General features: G+C 39.4%; 1 protein-coding gene across 1 annotated transcript in view; it reads left to right on the forward strand.

Annotated features, from left to right (window-relative positions):
- Positions 1 to 23,071, forward strand: part of GRIN2C (glutamate ionotropic receptor NMDA type subunit 2C) — a 91,258-nt gene that overhangs the window by 26,496 nt on the left and 41,691 nt on the right. The window contains exons 4-6 of the mRNA XM_070736766.1: positions 7,515 to 8,110; positions 13,201 to 13,315; positions 19,852 to 20,063. Of these exons, the coding sequence (XP_070592867.1) occupies positions 7,515 to 8,110; positions 13,201 to 13,315; positions 19,852 to 20,063 (923 nt within the window). The remainder of the gene's footprint in view (positions 1 to 7,514; positions 8,111 to 13,200; positions 13,316 to 19,851; positions 20,064 to 23,071) is intronic.

The following is a 23,071-nucleotide window of genomic DNA, read 5'->3' on the forward strand; positions in this document are numbered from 1 at the left end:
TTATTTAGAACTCATTTCTACCTAGAGCTACTCCTTGCAAGTCAAGCAATTCCTTTTCTCATTCAAATGGTCTCTTCTTTTAAGAATGGTTTTGTTATAGATTGTTTTATTCTGTTGTGAGCCGCCCCGAGTCTGGAGAGAGGGGCGGCATACAAATCTAAATAATAAATAAATAAATAAATAAATAAATAAATAAATAAATAAATAAATAAATAAATGAATGAATGAATGAATGAATGAATGAATGAATGAATAAACAAACAAACAAACAAACAAACAAACAAACAAACAAACTTGTGCCTATAACCACTGTTGTGATTCAGCCTGAGGCTGCTCAGGGACCAGCTGTGTCTCTGCTGGCTCCATGCCCGGAGGAGGATGACAGTGCAGAGGAGAGGGCTGAACAGTCGGACGGGGGAGAGGAGAGTCAGGAATGGGATGAAGGAGAACAGCATGAGAGCCCCCGGGGGGGGGGCTCTCCCCAGCCAGTAGCTTGGAGTCATTAGGTGATGACGCACAAGCTGTCATTGACATGAGACAGAGACGTTCAGAGCAACGAAAGGAACAGTTAAAGAGATATTATCACCATTGAATTAGAAACAGCTGGGTTTGGGTGTGGTCCTCATCAGCAGGGTTTAAAAGGCAGGCAAGGCCTTGAAGCCATGTGGAGTGTTATCAATTGGAGTTGCGGTGACCTGTTTTGATTCTCAGCGTCTCTGATCTTGGCTTGTGGCCTCGCAGTCTGGAAGACTCGTGGGAGGCGTCTGTTTGCTATCTACAGCTTCGTCTTGGCAGCAAGAATCTGGTATTGCTTCATGGACTATTCCCTTCGTGTATATATTTGAAGTTCCAGCGTTTTTCCTGTTTGTAAGGACATTTTCTGTTACCTGTGTTTTCCTTGAATTATATAAACTGCCTTTGCCTTTTACCAGTGTGTCTGGCTTCTCTTTTTGGGTTGGTATTGGCTTCTGGAGTGACCCAGGCAGAACAACCACAGTGACATGAATAAGAATTTTAAATGGAAAGGAATTGAGGATTCTTTTGGGGGGGGGGAATCTCCCATCTCCTCTACCAGGATGAAAAGAGCAAGACCTTGGAATTTTACCTGAAGGACAAGTTTGCAAAGATCAATAATGAGAAATGTGAAGGCCCTCATGTGCATTAAAGAGGTATATTTCTGAGTGGGTAAACAACAGTCTCTCCCAACTGAATGCCTCCAGATTTGTGGGGTTAGAAATCCCCTTCATCTTGCTGGCTGTGAGTTAATGTCCAGTAAGTCCAGATGAACACTATGTTGACTGAAAGGCTGAAATGGAAAGTCACCACTGCAAAGGATTTATACTTCCCATTGAGAATTTTTTAAAATAGTTGTGGGAACGCCTTGCCCTCTGATTTTGGCATGTCTATAAGAATAAGAATGTTCCTTTTCATCTTTTTTAAAATATTATCTAGATGTGTTGGGAATAATATTCATGGCAAGAGTAGCTCCACATACTTAGATTTTTTTAAAAGTAAGGTTCTTGAAGAAAAATTTATAGAAAATAACAAACTAATTAAACTGCATTATGACAGAAGTCCTTCAACCATCAAGTTGGTCAATGACTCATTAAGCAACCCAGAGAGAACAGTTCAATTGCAATTGCTGTTGTCTATCATATCAGACAGGATTGCTACGGTCCGACATGACTGCTTGGGATCTATTAAGTATGTATAGTAACATTAATTCAGCAGGTAGCTTAATGATTCCTAACCTAAAGTCACTTCTGAAACACCCCACCCCACAGCTGCCCTCCTGCTTCCCAGACCTTACATCCAGCAATCTATCTAAATAATTTGGGTTTCTTTTGGGGGGATGGCAGTTCAGATAGTGAAATCTAATAAATCATTATTATTAAATTAAAATGGTTATGATTATTTCTGGATGATTATTATTTTTGATATTTTTTCTTTTTCTTTTTTTTCTTCTGATTGATTGAATTATAAACTGACTACCTGACTTATAGTGATAAATAAAATAGGAGGAGGGAGGAAAAGAAAAGGGAAGAAGGATATAAATATTAAGAGGAGGGTTAATATGAGATAATAATTAGTATTGATTATGTTAGGCATCATAGTGAAAGACAGATGAAGCAAGGAAAAGTTAAATTGAATAGATTAGGGAAGATTATCACACTGAGTTCGATAGTGGAAGATATTTAGAATTAAGGAAAATATATAGATTAGGGAAGATTATTGCACTGCAATTAGCAGTGGAAGTAATTAGAATAGGGAAGATTATTGCACTGATATGACAGTGACACATAGATTAGGGAAGATAATTACACTGGGATTGGCAGTGGAATTTATAGATTAGGGAAGATTATCACATTAAGAACGACAGTGGAAAACATGTAGATTAGGAAATAATATTAATACATTGGGTTTTTCTAATGGAAGATGCTTTTTATGAAAAATAATGGAACAATATGATTTATATTGATTTTGATTTGTGAAAATAGAAATGATATACCGGTATAATAAAAGAAGTGAAAGAAATGAAGTGAATAGGAAATACATTTTAAATTTCTAACAACAACCCTTCCTCCTATGTATATTGACATTATTATAATTAGATTAAGATACAATATGAATGGTGTTTCTTTTTTTCTTTCCTTCCTGGGTTTTAAAGAGAACTAAATTTGGATATTTCTTTTGTTAAGGGCAACTATGATAAAATGAGGGTTTTTAAAATAAAAGCAGGAATGAGTAAGAATACAAGAAATGGACTGAAGGATGATGGCATAGTTATGAAAAATAGCAAATAGCCAAGAGAAATCTAGATAGCTATAACACTTTAAATGCAAATGAAGGCGAAGAACACTATCTAAAATCCGGATGATAGTATTTGGAAAGGAGGTAGCCCAGGATGAATGATATGTACCAGAATAAATTGGATAAATAATTAGAAAAAATTGATTTATTTGATTAAGAATTTGGCATTTGGTACTACATTGTATTGTATTTTAATTTGAGGTATGTGAATTGGAATCTCTGTAAGGTGTGAAAAACAATTAAAAAAATTATACACCCCCCCCAAAAAAAAGAATAAAAAGGTGAAATCTATCCTTTAAATACCACTTCACTTCATATGTAAGCTAAGCCAAGCCAAGCCATAGCCTTTATGTGCAATTTCCTTCCTTCCTTCCTTCCCTCCCTCCCTCCCTTTTATTGTAAGGCTATTTTTATGGAGAAAGCTATATTCTTTATCAAGGTTTTAAGGCAACTGTTTTGATGGATAAGTTTGTACGTCTATATTGCTTTATGGAGACAAACTATAATGTAGAATTATGGAAGCTAAGAAAGAACACCCAGTATTTTGACCACCACTTCACCAGATGATTTAGAATTCTTACAACATATACTTATAAACTAATATTTTTATCCGGATGGTCAACTGCTAAAACTACCATAGCAAGAAAATAGAAACTAATAAATCTTACAAAATTATGGTAAGCCTTTTGATAACTATTTATATTGCTGAAACAGGCATCAAACTGGAATGTGTTAATTTTCAGGAATGGAGGAAAATATAATCAAAGTCTTGTCAATGTGTAACATCTGTTTATTGATTTCTGGATCAATAAACTTGTATAATTGGGATGCAACTCATGTTGGCAAGCACAAAATCCTGTCCCATGTTTCGTTCTAGAAAAGCAGCACTTGTGTCTTAAATCACTAATTTAGGGCACATGCAACTACATTGCAGAGACTACTGTAGGACACACTGGTTTTTTTTACAGATGGGCTATGCACTTGGGTAATTATTTTTAGCTTGCTCACCTGTCACAAGTGTCAATGGTGGTTACTGTCAACTTCTCACGGGAAAATAGGGTATGTGTCTGTGCCTTGTTAGCAGCTAACACAATGTGGTTTTATTTGTCTAAGACTAATCCTGGATCATATAGGCAGAAGAGCCCATTCAGACATGATTAGAAATAATGAGGATATTCTTCAGCCTGTTCCTCTGGCTTGGCCAGATCTCTGTTAATAATCATTCCTGTATCAGAATGTGGCCCATGAAGTAATATATAGGGCTGTGCAAAGGTAACTAATGACAAGCTCTTGACAACCTAAGCTTTAGGTTATTGAAAGGAAATTTCTACCTGGAAGTAATTTATCCATAGCTGGAGATGATGTGTTTGTGGCAGTCAGTGGCAGAAATATTAGATATACAGTGGTACCTCTACTTATGAACTTAATTAGTTCTGTGACCAGATCCTTAAATAGAAATGTGTGTAAGAAGAAGCAATTTTCCCCATAGGAATCATGCAAATGATGCATGTGATTGGGGAAACCACAGGGAGGGTGGAGGCACTGTTTCCTCCCAGGAAATTAATAATAATAATAATAATAATAATAATAATAATAATAATAATAATAATAATTTATTAGATTTGTATGCCGCCCCTCTCCGAAGACTCGGGGCGGCTCACAACAAGCGATAAAACAATATTGTACAGGCACAAATCTAATATTAAAAAAAAACTAAAAACCCTATCAATTTAAAAAACCAAACAACACATACATACCAAACATAAATTATACCAAACATAAATTCCTAGAGCGGCCCCACGGAGGCTTCTCCCCACCTTTTTCAGTCCTGTTTCTTCCCAGGAGATTCCTAGAGAGGCCCCACAGAGGCTTCTCCCCACTTTTCCTGGCCCTGTTTCCTCCCAGGAGATTCCTAAAGAGGCCCCACGGAGGCTTCTCCCTGCCTTTTCTGGTTACAGTTTCGGAGGCTTGGGTTTGTAAGTGGAAAATGGTTCTTGAGAAGAGGCTTTTTTTTTTGCTTCTTCTCAAGAAATATTTTCCACTTACAAACCCGAGCCTCCGAAACTGTAACTGGAAAAGGCAGGGTAAAGCCTCCGTGGGGCCTCTTTAGGAATCTCCTGGGAGGAAACAGGGCCTCCACCCTCCCTGTGGTTTCCCCAATTGAATGCATTATTTGTTTTTACGTTGATTCCTATGGGGAAAATTTCTTCTTCTTACAAACTTTTCTACTTAAGAACCTGGTCACGGAACGAATTAAGTTTGTAAGTAGAGGTACCACTGTATTCCATTTAGGTAGATGCATAAATAGATCTCATTTAGGCACTATATCTATCTATCGCTATCTACCTATGCATGGAACCTGTATTATATGCATTATACTGAGAGCTGAAGATTATATGGAGGTTCTTCAGGTCAAGTCTAATTAAGACTCTATGAAGCTCAATAATATCTGCACCGCTTGACAGCAGACAGGTGGGATTTTGATGAGTGCATCTCTAGAAATGGTAAGGAGTGCATCTGGTCCTTTTGTCATGCAAAGCATATGCAATACTGCTGACCTATATGTCTTCCCTAAGGAAGATGGCTGCTATTCTAAACCAGCGATTTAATTTTATTGGCGTGCTTATTTTAAAGGAATAATCTTCTTCAAGGTCTTAGCTGGCTTGCATTTGATTGCAACATGTTTTGTTCATATTCATTACCTTCATTGCTAAATTAATTTGGGAATTACAGAACAACGACACTTTTCTATTCTGAAGAAATGTCCTTTTCTTCTGCAAGAACAATTTATTCCTTCGGCTGTTTCAGGTTCCTTTTTTAAATAAAATATTAAAAGTTTTAATTGAAATAGTAAATGATAATACAAATGAAAAACTAAAAAATAGAAAAAAGATGCAAGAAAGAAAAGAAGAAAGAAAACCCCTAAGAAAGCAACTTCACACCCTCATCTTGACAGGTCTAAATAATTTCTTAATCTCTTCACCACCTCTTAATTAACAGACACAAAGTTCCTCTCCCCATAACTCATCTCTTAACTATAGGCAAATCTCTCCAATCCAGGTGTCAGCAAAAAGTAGAGAGTCTAAAAACATTAATTAACATACAGTATATAAAATGCAGCACTGCACATCTCAATTCTTAACAGTAAGCAAATCCACATTTAGGAGGCATAAAGTGGTCCCACTATGGTAGTATGAAGAAAAGACTGAACTTTAACATGACAAAGAGGAATAATTTCTTCTTTAAAAGAGAATAAGCTCACAAAAATTCCTTTTTAAGTGAAAGGACAGTTAGAGACAAAGCCAATTTAAATGCTGTCATATTAGGATACATAAAAGTACAGTAACTATACTTAAAAAGGTTTAGATATCATTTTAACTTTAAGCTTGCTGTTTTAGTTTCTGAGACAGCTTGTCTCCCACCTTCTCTGCCAATTTATTTCATATTAAATCTTTGCTTTCTAATCATTGATTTGCTGGGATTGTTTTAGATCTCTCTTGCTCTCTCTCTTTTTAAAGAAAAACAACACAATTTGTTTCAGAGTAAATTGCTCTGAAAAGTTAGAGGCAGGCAACAAAAGCATATCTCCATTTTCTGAATGATTAAAAAACCAATGCACATATATTAAGAAAGAAATTAATTAGTACTGTATTTGTGTATTTTAAGACTGCAAGTTTTACTATATATCAAGGATAAAGATTAATACGTTATTTTGACCAATTTGTTTAAGAAAACCATTAAAATGTTAAAAATGATCTTTCTGCAAAATGTTACATTGAACATTCTTAAGTTTGGGAAGAAAAAGTAAAGGTTCGTGTTTTGCTTTAAAATCTATGGTATATTCCATTGCTGTGTGGTGGCTTTTTCAGAAGTTCAGAGTTCAGGAAAACTATTGTTTTCTCTACATGGGTCTCCTATGTAGGTGTATTGTGTCTACCCATAAAGAATGGGAATTAGGGATTTTAAAAGGCACAATGAGTCAGAATACCCAATACAGGGGTGCTGAAGCAGACCTAGTAGGTGTTGTTTAAGAAATGATTACTGTAATTTAAGTTTATAATAGATTTAGAGATTGTAATGGTTTCTGTTTTTACGTGGCAATGACTCACATGAAAGCAGATATTCTGATATGCCCCATTTTTATGAAGCAAAAAGGTGGCAAGGTTGAAAACCAAGATGAATTTTTCTGACTTCATAGCTGCAACAAGCTATACCAGTACTGAATTAGAAAATGTTAAGAATAGTAACAAAAATGTTCATCAAGGCCACTATTCTGAGATAATAACTATGGATGACTTTCCCCAATTTTTCAGGTAGGCCACATTCACTTGCATAGAGGCCTGATTGGAAAAAATTATGGAAACTGAAGTACAGAGCCAAATTGGGGTAGGCTTATAAATATACACTGCTCAAAGAAATAAAGGGAACACTCAAATAACACCTCCTAGATCTGAATGAATGAAATATTCTCATTGAATACTTTGTTCTATACAAAGTTGAATGGGCGCAACAGCATGTGAAATTGATTGTCCATCAGTGCTGCTTCCTAACTGGACAGTTTGATTTCACAGAAGTTTGAATTACTTGGAGTTATATTGTGTTGTTTAAGTGTTCCCTTTATTTTTTTGAGCAGTGTACATTGCTGAAATCTTGCTTATCCTCTTCATTCATTCTCTCTCTCTCTCTCTTTCTCTCTTTCCTAGGAGCCTGGCTCTGCCTTTCTACAGTTGGGTGTCTCAATTGAACAGCAGATACAGGTGATCTTCAAAGTCTTGGAGGAATATGACTGGAGCTCCTTCGCTGTTATCACCAGCCTCTACCCAGGATATAGCATCTTCCTGGATGTAATTCAGTCCTTTACAGACACCAGCTATTTTGGCTGGGAGATCCAGGATGTCTTGACCTTTGAGATGTCCCAGGATACGAGCATCTCCAAACTTCAGAAGTTGCTGCGCCAGATAGACGCCCAAGTCATGATCGTCTATTGTTCACGGGATGAGGCAGAGTTCCTCTTCCAGGTGGTCGAGCAGGCTGGTTTGATCGGCCCTGGCTACGTCTGGATTGTGCCTAGTCTAACAGTGGGGAACATGGATGTGCCACCTACCTCGTTCCCTATAGGCCTTGTCAGCGTGGCCACTGAAAGCTGGAAAATGAACCTGAGACAAAAGGTCCGGGATGGAGTGGCGATCATTGCTATCGGAGCTGAGAGCTATTTCAAGGCCCATGGCTATCTCCCCATCGTGGGCAGAGACTGCAATAGCAAAACCCCTTCCAGCGCACCAACGAACACTTTCTATAGGTCAGTAGAGGTAACGTTGATTTAACCAACACTTGTGGATGTTTATTAGAAATCAGAATTTGACTGACAGCCATGTTTTCATCATGAAATAATGGGCATTTTTCAGCTATGCAAGAGGCAGTTTAGTAGTAATCCTAATAATGCTTCTTGGATTTCTATAATTTAATAATTTGGATTTCTATAATTTAATAATTTGACAAATTAACATGCACCTCTCCTCAGAATTTGTGATAACCAGATATTTGCATGTTCTCATGATAAGAATTCTTCAGACTGAATATATATACAGTGAGAATTTCTGAAATGGCGGAAAGGCAAGATTACTCAATGGGAGAGTGAAGAGAGTGGATTAAGAGTGCAGCTATAGCAAGAGAAGCTTAACTGTTTTAGGAGCAATCAGAGAAGTTATATGCATTGTGCACACTTATCCTGATCCTCAGCACCTTAGGAACAAATTCTTCTTTCTGAATTCTGATGTAACCCTTAACCACAGATGTACTATTTCGGGTACACTATTACAGACATGAGATCATAATGACCGCTCTAGCTTCTGGCCATAGCCCAGGTAATTGCATTACAATATTATAATTAGTGATTCTGGATCTATTGCTTTCAAAAGGTGCAGAAGATCATTTGAATTTGTTCTTACCATATACATTTTTGCACAACGTAGATTGTACCTGGTCATCAATTTCATTGGAGGCTTCATCATCACTGATGACAGAACGGCAGCGGCGGGTTTTTCATCGTCCATTACAAAATTTTGGTTATAATCCAATTCCACTCTCTGCTTCTTCATACCAAGTTAGAACAGTTTCTTCTAAGTTTGGATCACCAAATTGCAGTTTTTGGTGGAAAACATAGCCCTGACATTATTTTAAAAAATTGTTAATAAAGATCTGTGGTCAAAATTACTGTAAGTCAAATTCAAATGCCGCTACAGAAAAGACCAAATAACTCATTCAAGTATGATAGTGCATACACTCTTTTTGGTGGGAAAACAAAAGCTATTCTCAATCGGAACAGTCCATTTCTAAAAAATAAGGGTGTTCTGAACATTTTAGAAAACTGTTGTGGTCACTTTGATTGCAGGTCTGGGGTTGTGTGTTAAAACAGGCTCTGAATGACTTCAAACTTTGTAACTATTAATTTTTAAGTTTTCAAGAATGCCTCAAATTCTGTCATTTCTGGACTTTGGGAATGAATGACATTCTCAATCATGATGAAGTGGGTTGATAACCTTTTAGTTATCAGGGCACTTGGTTTGTAGGAACTAAGACACATTTGACATCATACTACAGAACTATACATTCGGAGGCTATAATTAGTCCAGAAGGCAGCCGTACGAGCTATTGTGGGTGTGCCTAGGTACATCCATATGACTCCAACACTCCATGAGCTGCACTGGAGAACAATCGGTCTCCAGATACAATTTAAGGTATTGGTTATCACCTATAAAGCCCTACATAGCTTAGGATCAGATTATTTACTGGACTGTCTTCTGCCTCCCACTTCCCAGAGGACAGTCAAAGCCAGAATTGTCCTTCTCTGGGTCCCATCGGCCAAGCAATGCCGGCTGGCGGGACCACAGGGAAGAGCCTTTTCTGTTGTGGCCCCGGTCCTCTGGAATCAACTCCCCGCAGAGATTCATACCGCCCCAACCCTCCTCACCTTCCAAAAGGCGCTAAAACACAGTTAATGCTGGCAGGCCTGGGGCCATTGAGTGATAGTTCCCCAGTTCGTCCAATAGTATGAATGAGTTATGACTGTATGACGTTTTTACTGGGTTTTAAATTTTTACTGTTTAATTCTATGTACTGGAGTATTTTAACTTTGTAATTGTTTTTATTGCTGTAAGCCACCCTGAGTACACTAGGAGAAGGGCGGCCTATAAATTAGAAAAAATAAAATAAATAAGAAAGTTTGTAAAATGGAGCAAAACTCACTTTAAAACATTCTTCTTAGCAACAGAAATTTTGGGTTCAAATGTGGTCTTAAGTTGAGGACTACTCATACTACCAAGGGAGTGAAGGAAGAGAGGAATACTAGAATGACTTATGTGAAGAGGTCAAACCAAGCTGTTATCACTGCTGTCCCACACAACCCTCCCCTCTGTATGAGATCAGTCACGCCAGGAAACTTCACCTCCAAGAAATGGTGACAGTATGATTGAGCAGTCAGAAAAGTCCTGAAGCAAAGCAGCTTTCCATTTTCTGCTGTGCTGCACTAATACTCCTCCATTTAAAAAATTGAACTCAGAATATCATCGCAGCACTCTTAAGTCTATTTTACTCTAATTTTATCTTCATTTTTAAATTGGTTCATTTAGAATTAAGGGCTGCATTGAATGCATTAAAAAGCAGGTCTTAACGTAAAATGCAGACCATGAAGATACAGTGTCATCCGTAGCAATTACAAAGTCTGGGAGAAGCAGATAAATATTTGCTGCTGGTATTGCTCAGGGCCACCAATCACAGTCCACATGGGGATTGTGCCCCTTTTTATATGGGGAAACAAATGGATGGCAGTACCACTGACAACTGGTGCCAGTGCAGTGGATGCTACCGGTTTGGCATTCTCACTTGCTGGTGGTAATTGCTGAGTGGCTTTTCCAGCCTAATCTACCGTATTTTTCAGTATAAGACACACCTTTTTACTTCAAAAAAATGCGCCAAAAACTGGGTGCGTCTTATACACCAAATGCTGTTGGATAGTGGTCAGCAGCAGTGATGGCAGCCTTCCCGTAGTCCCACGGTGGCAGCTCTTCATGCAGTTTGGCGGCTGGTGCCGGCTGCTGCTACCAAACTGCATGAGAAACCGCTATCGCCAGAAAACGGGAAGGCTGCTGCTGCTGCTGCTGACAGCAAGAGGGGCAAACCCGAGCTTCTGTCCTCCGTCGCATGGGTGCCTTTCTCCCTTCGTAGGTGTTTTGTTTTGTTTTGTTTTGTTTTGTTTTGTTTTGTTTTGTTTTGTTTTGTTTTGTTTTGTTTTGTTTTGTTTTGTTTTGTTTTGTTTTGTTTTGTTTTGTTTTGTTGGGGTTGGGGGTTCGGGGGGGTGCTAGCGAGCCCCCCATGTCGGCGGGGACGTTTTAAAACACCCGCGCGCCTTCCCAACTGAGCCCTCAAGCCAAGCGCAGAAGTTCGCCTTTGGCGCTTGGCTTGAGGGCTCAGTTGGGAAGGCGCGCGGGTGTTTTAAAACGTCCCCGCCGACATGGGGGGCTCGCTAGCACCCCCCCGAACCCCCAACCCGGGTTTGGGGGGGTGCTAGCGAGCCCCCCATGTCAGCGGGGACGTTTTAAAACACCCGCGCCGCTTTCCAATGAGTCCCGAAGACACACGCGGAAGTTTGACGTTTGTCTTCGGGACTCATTGGAAAGCGGCGCGCGTGTTTTAAAACGTCACAGCCGGCCTGGGGGGGCTTTCCAGCAACCCCCAAGCCCGGGTTGGGGGCTCGGGGGTTGCTGGAAAGCCCCCCCAGGCCGGCTCCGATCGTTTTAAAACAGGCGCGCCGTTCTCCGCTGACTCCTGGCGAACTTCCCCGCTTTAGGAGTCAGCGGAGAACGGCGTGCCTGTTTTAAAACGATCGGAGCCGGCCAGCTCCGATCGTTTTAAAACAGGCGCGCCGTTCTCCGCTGACTCCTGGTGAACTTTCTGGGCGAAGGGCGAAGGGCGGGCGAGCGGGTGCTGGGGGGGGCTTCGCCCTCCTGCCAGCAAGAGGGGGAAGACCCAGGGAAGCCGCCCAGCAGCTGATCTGCCGGGCGCCATCTACGCATGCGTGCCCATAGAAAAAAGGGCACGCATGCGTAGATGGTGTTTTGACTTCCGGGTTCAAAAATTGCAAATTACCCTGTTCGCAATGGTCGGGGACGCAATAACCGGGGGATCACTGTAGTATGAATAGTGTTGGTCCTAAAACACTGCCTTGAGGGACACCACTGTTGACAGGAGCAGGAAGAGAAGTGGCACTTCCTATTTTGACCACTTGTCTGTTAGATAGGAATGCTGTTAACCAATTATGTAGTAGTCCAGAGATGCCATAGGATTTAAGTTTCAGAAGAAGTTTGCCATGGATAACTGAGTCAAAGGTTTTGCAAAAGTCGATATAGATTGCATCAATTGAATTACCTTGGTCAAGTTGAGTGGTCCAAATGTTTTTTACAGTGTAAGAGTTGTAGATTACAGGATAATTTTTTTCTGAAACCAAATTGTTTATTGGAAAGTAGGTTATTAGCTTCAAGGTGGAGTGTGATGGATTGGTTTAGGATTGATTCTATGACTTTGCAGTTGACACAACACAAAGAGATAGGTCTGTATACATGATTGTAAAAAGTATTCTGCTACACTGGTATTTTATAATATAATATAATATAATATAATATAATATAATATAATATAATATAATATAATATAATATAATATAATATAATATAATATAATATAATATAATATAATATAATATAATATAATATAATATAATATAATATAATATAATATAATATAATATAATATAATATAATATAATATAATATAATATAATATAATATAATATAATATAATATAATATATAATATATAAAATAATATAAAATAATATAATATAATATAATATAATATAATATAATATAATATAATATAATATAATATAATATAATATAATATAATATAATATAATATAATATAATATAATATAAAACTACACCATTTGATTCAGAATACTTTTTCCTTGTTTTCCTCCTCTAAAATCTAGGTGCGTCTTATACACCGAAAAATACAGTAATCTGTGAGGCTAAAAGTAGAGAAGCATCCTTCCTGTGTGCTGCCTTGGAAATCAGAAGATCAGCATACAACTTTAAATAATGAACATCTTCTCAATAGCCAGATTTGCAAAATAATTTAATTTTCAAAATTAAAATACTTTCTCCCACATTATGTTTGGCCTCTGAGACCTCAGAGATCTTAGCTGTCAGGAAGGATGGGCCTTGGTATAAAGGGTCCATTTGCCATCTTGTACAAGATAAAGCCAGGCCAATTTGGGAGCATGGGTGTTATACCAAAACATAAGATTGATGATGGCTTTCCTCATTCTCCATAGGCATTTACTCAATGTGACATGGGAAAACAGGGATCTCTCCTTCAACAAAGGTGGTTACTTGGTGAGGCCCACCATGGTGGTGATTTCGTTGAACCGGCATCGACTCTGGGAGAAGGTAAGGCCCTTCCTCTGTCCCTCCCTCCCATCCTCCCTGTCCATCATCTTGTCTTCAGGGCATAGTCTCTTAGAACTATAGTTTCCTTGTTCTACGAAAGGGTTTGTCTATCATTCGCCCCCAGTTTTAAGCTTACATTGCAACATCCACTAATCTCTATTAGGGCTATGCCAGCTTTGACAACGATTGAAAGAACTGCTTTGGATCTAACGCAAAGCTATATTGTGATATATGAGCAGATAAAGCCAATCTGGCTTCATATCATTTGTCTACTTTTATTTCCCATTTAATGTATTTGCGACTGGAAATAGCAGAGGAAATCAATGTACCGGGGAGTTCTTTAGATTAAGATACCGCCACCTCTGCCTCAGATACAGAGAGACCGTGTCTATCTGAATTCCCAGCCAGCAAGACCACAAAACCAACATTTTGGAATATGCCCAATTGGAAAGACTGACTGACTCAAAAACCCTTAGATCAGGGGTCGGGAACCTATGGCTCGCGAGCCAGATATGGCTCTTTTGATGGCCGTATCTGGCTCGCAGACAGGGCTCCTAGCACTGAGCTCCCGCTCGCAGCTGTCCCCTGGCTCCTGCTCGATGCCACGGTTTTTGGCGCTGTCCTGCTGGGCCCCAAAGACGGAAGGCAGGAAGAAGGAGAGCTCCATTCTTCTCGCCTTTTTCCCGCCTTCCGTCTTTGGGGCACAGCAGGACAGCGCCGAAAACCGCGGCATCGAGCAGAAGCCGGGGGACAGCTGCGAGCGGGAGCCCCAGGAGGGAAGTACCGGCAGCGCCCCGCCCAGCTGAAGCTGCACTGGCGTCGGCGGCAAATGTCCTTTGTGGCCTGGTGGGAGGGGGGGGGGATGCAGCGGCCGCAGGCAGTCGCAGGGAGATGGCGGCGGCGAGAGGGAGCTCCAGCTGGGCTGGGGGTTCGGGGGGGCCATGAACGCCGCCCGGAGCCAATGGCTTCTTTTGGGCTTACTTGAATTCCTGCTGCTGGTAAGCGCGCGCGGGTGGCCGGGTGGGAAGGGCGAGGCGCGAGGGGGAGGCAAGTGGAGAAGCGGAGAGAGAGAGAAGTGGACCAAAAGAAAGAAAAGGGAAAGAGAGGGAGGGAAAGAGAAATGGAGAGGAAGGAAGGAGGGAGGGAGGGGAGGGAGGGAGAGAAGGAAGGAAGGAAGAGAAAGGAGGGTAGAAAGAGAGGGAGAGAGAGAGGAGAGATAGAAAGGAAGAGAGAGAAAGAAAGAGGGATAGAAAGAGAGAGAGAGTGAGAGATGCTCAGTGAGCCTTTCTTTGAAGTTGCCTTTCTTTCTTTCTTTCTTTCTCTCTTTCTCTCTTGCTCTTTCATTCTTTTTTCTTTCTCTTGCTTTCTTTCTTTCTCTTTCTTTCTCTCCTTCCTTCCCTCCTTCCATTTCTTTCATTCCCCCTCTCTATTTTTATTTCTCTTTCATTCTTTCTTTCTCTTGCTTTCTTTCTTTCTTGCTCTTTTTCTTTCTCTCTTTTACCTTCCCTTCCTCTATTTCTTCTTTTCTTTCTCCTTCCTACCTTCTTCCCTCCCTCCCTTCCTTCAGTCCTTCCTCTCTTACTCTCCCCTTTCATAAGTTTCCTTGCTTCCTTCCTCTGTTCCTGTCCCTTCCCCCTTTCTTTCTTTCTTTCTTTCCTTTCTTCCTTCCCTCCCTCCATTTCTTGCTTTCCTTCTCCTTCCTCCCTTGTTTCCTCCCTCATTCCCTTCTTTCACTCCTTCTTCTCTTACTCTCCCCTTTCACACCTTTCCTTGCTTTCTTTGCACCCTTCCTCTGTTCCTGTCCCTTCCCTCTTTCCTTCCTTCCTTCCCACCCTCCGTCCATTCATTCACCCATTCCTCTCTTGATCGCCCCTTTTACCATTCCTTCCTTCCTTCCGATGTGGGCCTGGGCCAGCAGAGTAGTTTGCTTTTGCACCCCGTCTCGAGCTCCCTTGGTGCCAACCCGGCCCTCCCCACTTCAGAGAGAAGGGGGAGAAAGAGAGAGAGAGAAAGAGAAAGAGAGAGATAAAAAGAGAAAGATAGAGGGAGGGAGAGAAAGAGATAGAAAGAGACAAAGAGAGGGGGAGAGAAAGAGAGAGAGAAAGAAAGAGAGAAAGGGAGATACGTACGGCTCTCGCGGAATTATATTTCAAAATATGTGGCGTTTACGGCTCTCTTAGCCAAAAAGGTTCCTGACCCCTGCCTTAGATTGTATTTAAAATCTTATCTCTGTTATGAATATCAGGGCTGTGCACAACGGACATGATTCATAAGAATTGTTTTAACACCTAAGTCAGGCATAGGCACCTTTCTGGAGTTCATTAAAACAGCCCAATTTCTTCCTGACTTTTGCAACAGAAGGCTGGCAGGTCTTAGAATTCTGAGCAAGGATTGGCAATTGACTGCCCCCCCCTCCAAAGTCACCTCTTATTGTCCTTCTTACTAGCACAGTGCAGTCTCCCCCCTCCATCATTAAAATAAATAATTTCATTTGATAAACAAATTGAAGCACCATGAAATGAATTTTTAGATTCATTTATTTCGTATGTTCACGACTAATTTATTTAATTTGCAAGGGAGGCTCAATGCATCACATGCCATAAGGCACATAACTCAGTTGCTTGTTGTGCAAGATGACTTTGTTGTTTCTTTCCAGTCATTAAAAATTGAATTAAAAAATAAAACTCAATAAAATTCCTACAGCCTATATCTTTATTCCTATTTTTTATTCCTATATCTCTTCTATCCTTTCTCTGATATATTTTACTAAGAGTATATCCTCTATAACCTTCATTGCGTATTGGACAAAATAAATAAAAATAAATAAATAAATGTGAAAGCAGACTGGCTTAAACTGCTTATGTGCCAGAGATTAGGTTTTAAAGAACATATAGGCATATTAGAAAGCTTGCCAATAAATTACTGTCTTCTACCCCCTCCCCCCAAAAAAGAATAAATTTTCATTAAGAGTGAACACAACTTCATCAATATCACTGTCAATCCAAGTGCTTCCCAACCTGTCCTTTTTCTGGAGAGTATGATCAATGCTCTTCAAAAGAAAAAGAGTTCAATGAGAGAAATGTATTTAGATACAGTACAGGGCTTCAAAGCACAGCATGCTATTTTACATTGTTATATCGCATATCATGTCCATGTTTGATGTAGCCTATGCTTCACAGGGTGGACATACCATTAAGCTAAGTGAGGAAGCCACCATAGGTCATTGATATTCATTTATCCTGAAGGGACAACAGTAATTGAATTAAGTTCTATCTCAGGTGGCAAATAATTTTTACTTGGGTTTACTCCTTTCATGTGAGAAAGACCATGTGCTATATAACTGCCCATTTATTTTCATACAACTGTTTTCTTTCTCACAAATCATCCCAAATGATCACATTTTAAAACAAGGCCAACTTAAGCAACAAAAAGGACTATTTTTATATAAAATAGTGTGATGTTTCACTTGCTGCTCCATCTCAAATAGTATGGCCTGAGCCCACATTTGTTGCAATTTCTGCCATTCCAAGGTCATTCATTTATTCTGCCCAGGTTTTTAATTTTGAGGAATGTTCCATATCTGTCAGCTCTGAAGCTCTCATCCCATTTCCTTGAATATTCCAGAAAACTGGAGGAATATTAGAATGATTTTAGTTAGCTGGGCTTTTAGATTGCACCATCAATTTTGCTAGAATCTATTCCTGCAATTATGTATTTCTCTTAATGAGAGAATATTGATGCAGTTACTCTCCTGCTGTCCATATACATAAATGGACATCTAAGCATCTGCAATGTAATTTTCTATATTGCAACTGGCAAAAAAATCTCAAAGGGAAACAAGTTGCTTATTTCTCCAATTTTCCCTCTTTGCGGATTATCTAAGTATATCTGATTGAGCTTTATGTTATCTTTGGATAATTACAAAAATAATCTGAAAGAGATGAACACTATTAGTAGAAAGATATTGGTGTTAATTAAATAAGCTATTTGTATAATTGCTTTCCATTATCATTTTTCCTTTATGATATGACTTTCTCTGTTCAATTGTTTTCCATATGTCATAATAATTTTCTACTGGGTTTTCAATAATTCTGTAAGGAATATTCTGTAAGGAATAGAGAATATAATTCTACAAAGATTTAAAATTTACCTGCATTTGCAATTTCTCCATTTTATATTAACCCTATTGAGTTCCACTGAGAATAAGAGTAAAACCAAATTTGAAATGAATTGTTTAGAGGTCTCAAATCTGAAATTTGTAAATTTCAGGACCATTATTAAATTAGTAGAATTTGGCTTGAAACATAATGGAAAAATGTAAGTTTTGACTTTTTAAAAAAAATAAAACATCCTAGCTTCATTTCTGATATTTTCATGGTGGCGCAATGGTTAGAATGCAGTACTGCAGGCTACTTCTGCTGCTGCCAGCTGACTGCAAATTGTCAGTTCAAATCTCACCAGATTCAAGGTTGGCTCAGCCTTCCATCCTTCTAAGGTGGGTAAAATAAGGATTGTTGGGGACAATATGCTGATTCTGAAAAGTCAGAAAAGTCACTCTGACTCTACACTTAGAGAGGGCTGTTAAGCATTGTGAAGAGGTACTGTATATACGTCTAAATGCTATTGCTATTTCACAAAATCCAACAAGGCCATATTATAGTGTCCCTTACATTTTTATGACTTTGATCTAGTCATACAAAGCCTTGTTCCTTCCTTCCTTCCTTCCATCCTTCCTTCCTTCCTTCCTCCCTCCCTCCCTCCCTCTCCTATTCTCACAAAAAGATTATTCATTAGGGGGATGACTATCCTAGCATTTTGATAAATAGATTCCCTCCCTTGCTTTCCACCCATACGTAGAGTGATTATTGCAATAACAATAATACTTAGTCTGATATGCCACGTTTACAGCCCTCTCTAAGCAGTTTATAGACAGGTAGTGTTGGGAGAACCCAACAAAGTTCGGCACCCGAACCTGAACTTTTGCCGAACTTTTGAGTTCGGTGCTCGGGAGAGCACCTGGAAGTGCCGCCACCCAGCTGTCACCTTCCGGAACAGCCAGGGTGCTTCTCGGTGTTCTCCCAAACCCAAACCCAAACTTTTGCAAAAGTTTGGGTTCGGGTTCGGGTTTGGTATACCTAACCTCGCAAAGTTCAGTACGAGCCCGAACTTTGAGAGTTCAGTTCGCCCAACACTACAGACAGGATATTGCCCCTAACAATCAGATCCTCATTTTACCGACCTTAGAAGGATGGAAGGCTGAGTCAAGCTTCAGCGATTGAGAATTGAACTACTGACAGCTAGCAGTCAGCACATGTAGCCTGCAGTACTGCATTATAACCACTATGCTACTACACCTCTTTATTTTAACCTATGCCATGATAATATTTTTTCTTGAACAATTGTTATATCAGTAATGAAAATAATACACTAGCCCTCAGGGTTTTCTGGGGTGGTGCAGCATTACTCAGTGGTTGGCTGCAGCGTCTAAGTAAAAAGAATATAAGTGACAGAGCAAATGCTGAACAGAAGGCCTAATGAGAACAGGCTTAATGGCAAGGTTGTCCATTTTATAGTTACTTATTGAAGTTGCTCAAATATTCCCGGAACAACAACAACAAAAATTCTGTACCCATTATTCCATTTTAAATCTTTTTTTTCTGCTAGGAGTTACATCCCATTCATTTCCAAGCTTTGTAAATAAATATAATTACCTAGACTATTTCCACAGGGTCATTTAAAAACCCAGCACAGTTTAAAGCTAATATAGTAATATCTATTTGCAAAGTGCTGTAGTGCTTAATGCCATTTGCAGCACGAGTGCAGAAATGATCACCATCCATGAGGATAACAGAAATAAAATATCTAACTGCTGTATCCATATAAAACAGATGGAACTTTAATAGTCTCAGATCACTCATTATTCAGTGATTACTGTCAAACCATTTAGCAAATTGTTCTAGATTATGATTACCCAAAGGCTATAGATATTTTTCTGGGTAGAGCAAAGACTGTCAACGGTATCTAATCCCAGAGCTCTGGAATCTGTCCTGGTATATATATATATTCTAATCTTGTAGGGATCATTTCATCCTGATGGTTCTCAACCTTTGGGGGTCGCCTAAGACCATGGGGAAAGTAAAGCTTCTATTCTGGCGCCTTGGAACATATTTTTACAATCTGACCCATCAGATATTTACAGTGGGGGAGTCCCTCTGACCTTCCTGCCAATCAGCTTAAAGTTCTGTTGGGAGAATTGGTGCTAGACTTATGGTTGGGGGTCACCACAACACGATGAACTGTATTAAGGAATCACAACATTGGAAAGGTTGAGAACCACTGTTTATTATTAAGCTATAAAGAAAGAGAGCTGGTTCTTCCCTATGCTCTCCTCCTCCTCCTCTGATGTTGTTGATGATGACAATGATGATTCTCAAGAGCCTTGTTTACATAACCTATTGACAGTGGTTTATAAAAATCCAGAAGCACTCTGTTTACATGGTTCAAACAGCATCCCCCACTCCTTTACTACTGCACAGGTGGGGAAATGGGAAAAGGGAATTATCCGCATGGAATACCCAGTGTGGCCACGCTATGGATCCTTCCTGCAGCCCATGTCAGATAACCGCCACCTCACAGTGGCTACTCTTGAAGAAAGACCATTTGTGATTGTGGAGAACACAGATCCTTCCACTGGAGTATGTGTCCGTAATACAGTCCCTTGCCGGAAACAGACCAACTCCTCCTTAAGGTAAACGAGAGGGAAGCATTCAAAGGATGGAACAGGAGAAAGCAGAGGATTGGCTTGGTAAAGGGAGGAGGGGGCTGGCTTCCGATGTATATCTTTGCCCAGAAACTCCAACGTGTTTTCTCATGTAAAACCAGTTACATTAATGTTATTCCTAAACTAATTGCTTACTTCACTGTTCACCATCATTCATTTTTTACTTTGCCTTCTGTTTCATTATAATTTCCCCCTCCAGTCTGGTATCCTTCAGGTAGGATTGTCAACTCCTCCACAATTGAAGACCAGGACATCCCTCAGTCTTTGATTGTGTTGCCTAGGAATTATGGGAGATTTACAGTAATCCTACTTATCTGTGATAGAAAGGGAGGCACAATCTGTTAACTTTATGACTGTGAAAGTGAAATTTGGAGCCTCTGTGTCCACTGATTCCATGATTCACCCAGGGAATCAGATAAATGTTGAAGCAGCTGTAATAATTTTAGGTTTAACCCTTTAGATTAACTGAAACAAACCAAGTGTCTCCCTCAATAGCAGAACCTATTACGCATTTATCTGTTCAGTATTGCTGCTGCTTCTATCATTTTATTGGCATATTAGTAATAATGGAAATGTTTATCCAACTTTGGTGAACATCGGAGAGAGGGTGTCCTTTCTTTAGAAGGTGTGCTTGCAACATACCAGTCCTTCACTCTACTGGATTTTCCATGAAAGAAGGAATGGTGAGGAAGCCTGAATAGTAGCTGCTGCAAACTTTGAAAACTTTCTAAATTAGAGGATGAATTCAGAATAGCCAACCCCTCTAAAGCATGAGGGGAAGGACCAAGTCTAGCATTAAAGTCAGTAGTATTGGAATGGCTTTCAATTCAACCATGTGCAACCTTTCCTAATGTGCTGCCCATCAGATGTGTCGGATTATAGGTTTCATCCTTCCCAGCCAGCAGGGTCAAAGAATGATTGGCACTGGTAATATGATAAAATACATTCCCTAGCCCCTATTCTGTACCTCTATCTGAAACAATATAAATCCTAATGCAGGCATATAAAGAGCAGGATACGTGGATGAAATTGCTATATTTTAATTGATCTCATGCTGTTAATTAAATTTGCATAAAATGAACACAGCAAACATGATGGATATTAGGTCATGGATGGAAGAATAGTTGCCATTTCTTTGGAATGCCATTTGTGTGCTTCCTAAGGTAATACTAGAAGTAAAAGTTGTTTAACTTGATTGATGAAAATGTTTATCAGTCAATGGAGATTTCAGTTTTGAAATATTTAACAGGGAAAATTAGTGCTGTGTGCCACAGTCAAAATGCTGTTTAGCTGCAAACTGTTCCTACTTTTACCAGCCTCCCCCCCCCCTTTTGACATGGCCTAGGGCTTTTAAAGTTGCGAGTAAGAAGAAAATACAAATAAACAAAAAAATTCATTGCTATATCTACATGTTAGGACTATTGTCATTTATTGGCTTCAAGTTCAACATATTTTACACCAGATACCATGGCTTCTTTTGAGCATACTTCACTCAACCATACATATTGAGTGTGCTTTTTAAGGGTATATTGGTTTTAGATAATGAGATTGAAGGTAACAAACAGTTGTGAAATCTAGAAGCCATTTTGTTGCATATATTCATTGTCGAATGGAAAGCTACATTTCAATGATAGGTTATGGAAATGAAGGGGTTTTTCTTCCATCCCAGTTCATGGACCCCGTGAAATTTATTCATGGATTCCCCAAGAGTCTGAAGACCCCAGGCTAAGAATCCCTGCTTCCTATTAATAAAAGTAGCTGTAATTTTGCAGTGATGTTTGAAAATAAAACATTGATGGATAGTCTTAGATGAGCAGAAAATGCTGTTTCCTCTAAAACATGGGTAATTTTCATGACTGAAGTCAAGTCAAGATAGAGTGGTGATTTATTTTATTTATTTATTATTTAGATTTGTATGCCGCCCCTCTCCGAAGACTCGGGGCAAAACAAGCATGGCTATTTTATGTATGTGAGGGAATAACAGATTATTCTTTTTGTTTGCAAGTTTAAGAAAAAGGATTGGGAGTAATAGTTTGCAATTTAAAGTGTATTTGTCCGATTTTGACCGCTATTTCCTGAAATAGCAAGTAGCCACGCTATTTTGTAGCTGTGCTGTCAGAATTCTGAAGTTAAATTCAGATTCTCAGGATGGCAAAATTGAGATTACTGTATTATCTAGCTGTGATTTAAAACACCAAAGAGTTTGAAATTGGATTTCCTTGGTCAGTTTGAACAGAACCAGGAATAGGTTCATGTTTCTGCTTCAAGCTGAGTGGTGGATAATCAGTCACGATTCCTGGAAGCGTATGCAGTAGTGGATAACCTGGTTTGCAGATTAAAGGCTATGGCTGGTTGAAGGAGGTAAGTAGCTGGCAATAGCAACCAATCTGCATTCCTACATATTGGGATCCAGAAACTGAGCTTTTTCATCATTTGCTTGTTGCTGAGTCTGACCTCTGCAATTCTCTAATCAAGATTGTGTCACCAATGTTCCTGGTCAATGGAGAAAGTTAAATTCTTCCCCTAATAAATTTAAACTGAAAACTAATAGAAGTTTCTGGCTTCAGTCTTCAAAGATCCTCTGATGCTATAATGGTTTGTGTCATTCTGTAAGTCCCAGTTTTAATTGACATCACGCTTATATTTTTTTTCCTTACACTTAGAATCTTTAGTCTCCTCTAGTGTCCAGTTTCTAAAATCATAAAGTAATTTCTCTTTGTTATGACTTAACCATAACCATGATAGCTAAAATAAGTCTGCTTCCCACAAAAAGCTATTTATTTTGTATAGTAAATTTCAGAATCTTATAGTAAAAGACAATTTTCCAGATTTATCTGGACCCTCATTCCATTTATAATCTCTTCATCCCGTGTACTCAAACCTGTGGGAAACTCCTGCCTTGCAGTCTCCTCGTGAGAAACAGCCATCTGGAGCTCAGGTGGGTGATCTCTCATCCTCTCCTTATCTGGAGAGGT

The sequence above is a fragment of the Erythrolamprus reginae genome, chromosome 2, assembly GCF_031021105.1.
Source record: "Erythrolamprus reginae isolate rEryReg1 chromosome 2, rEryReg1.hap1, whole genome shotgun sequence".
NCBI classification, from domain to species: domain Eukaryota; kingdom Metazoa; phylum Chordata; class Lepidosauria; order Squamata; family Dipsadidae; genus Erythrolamprus; species Erythrolamprus reginae.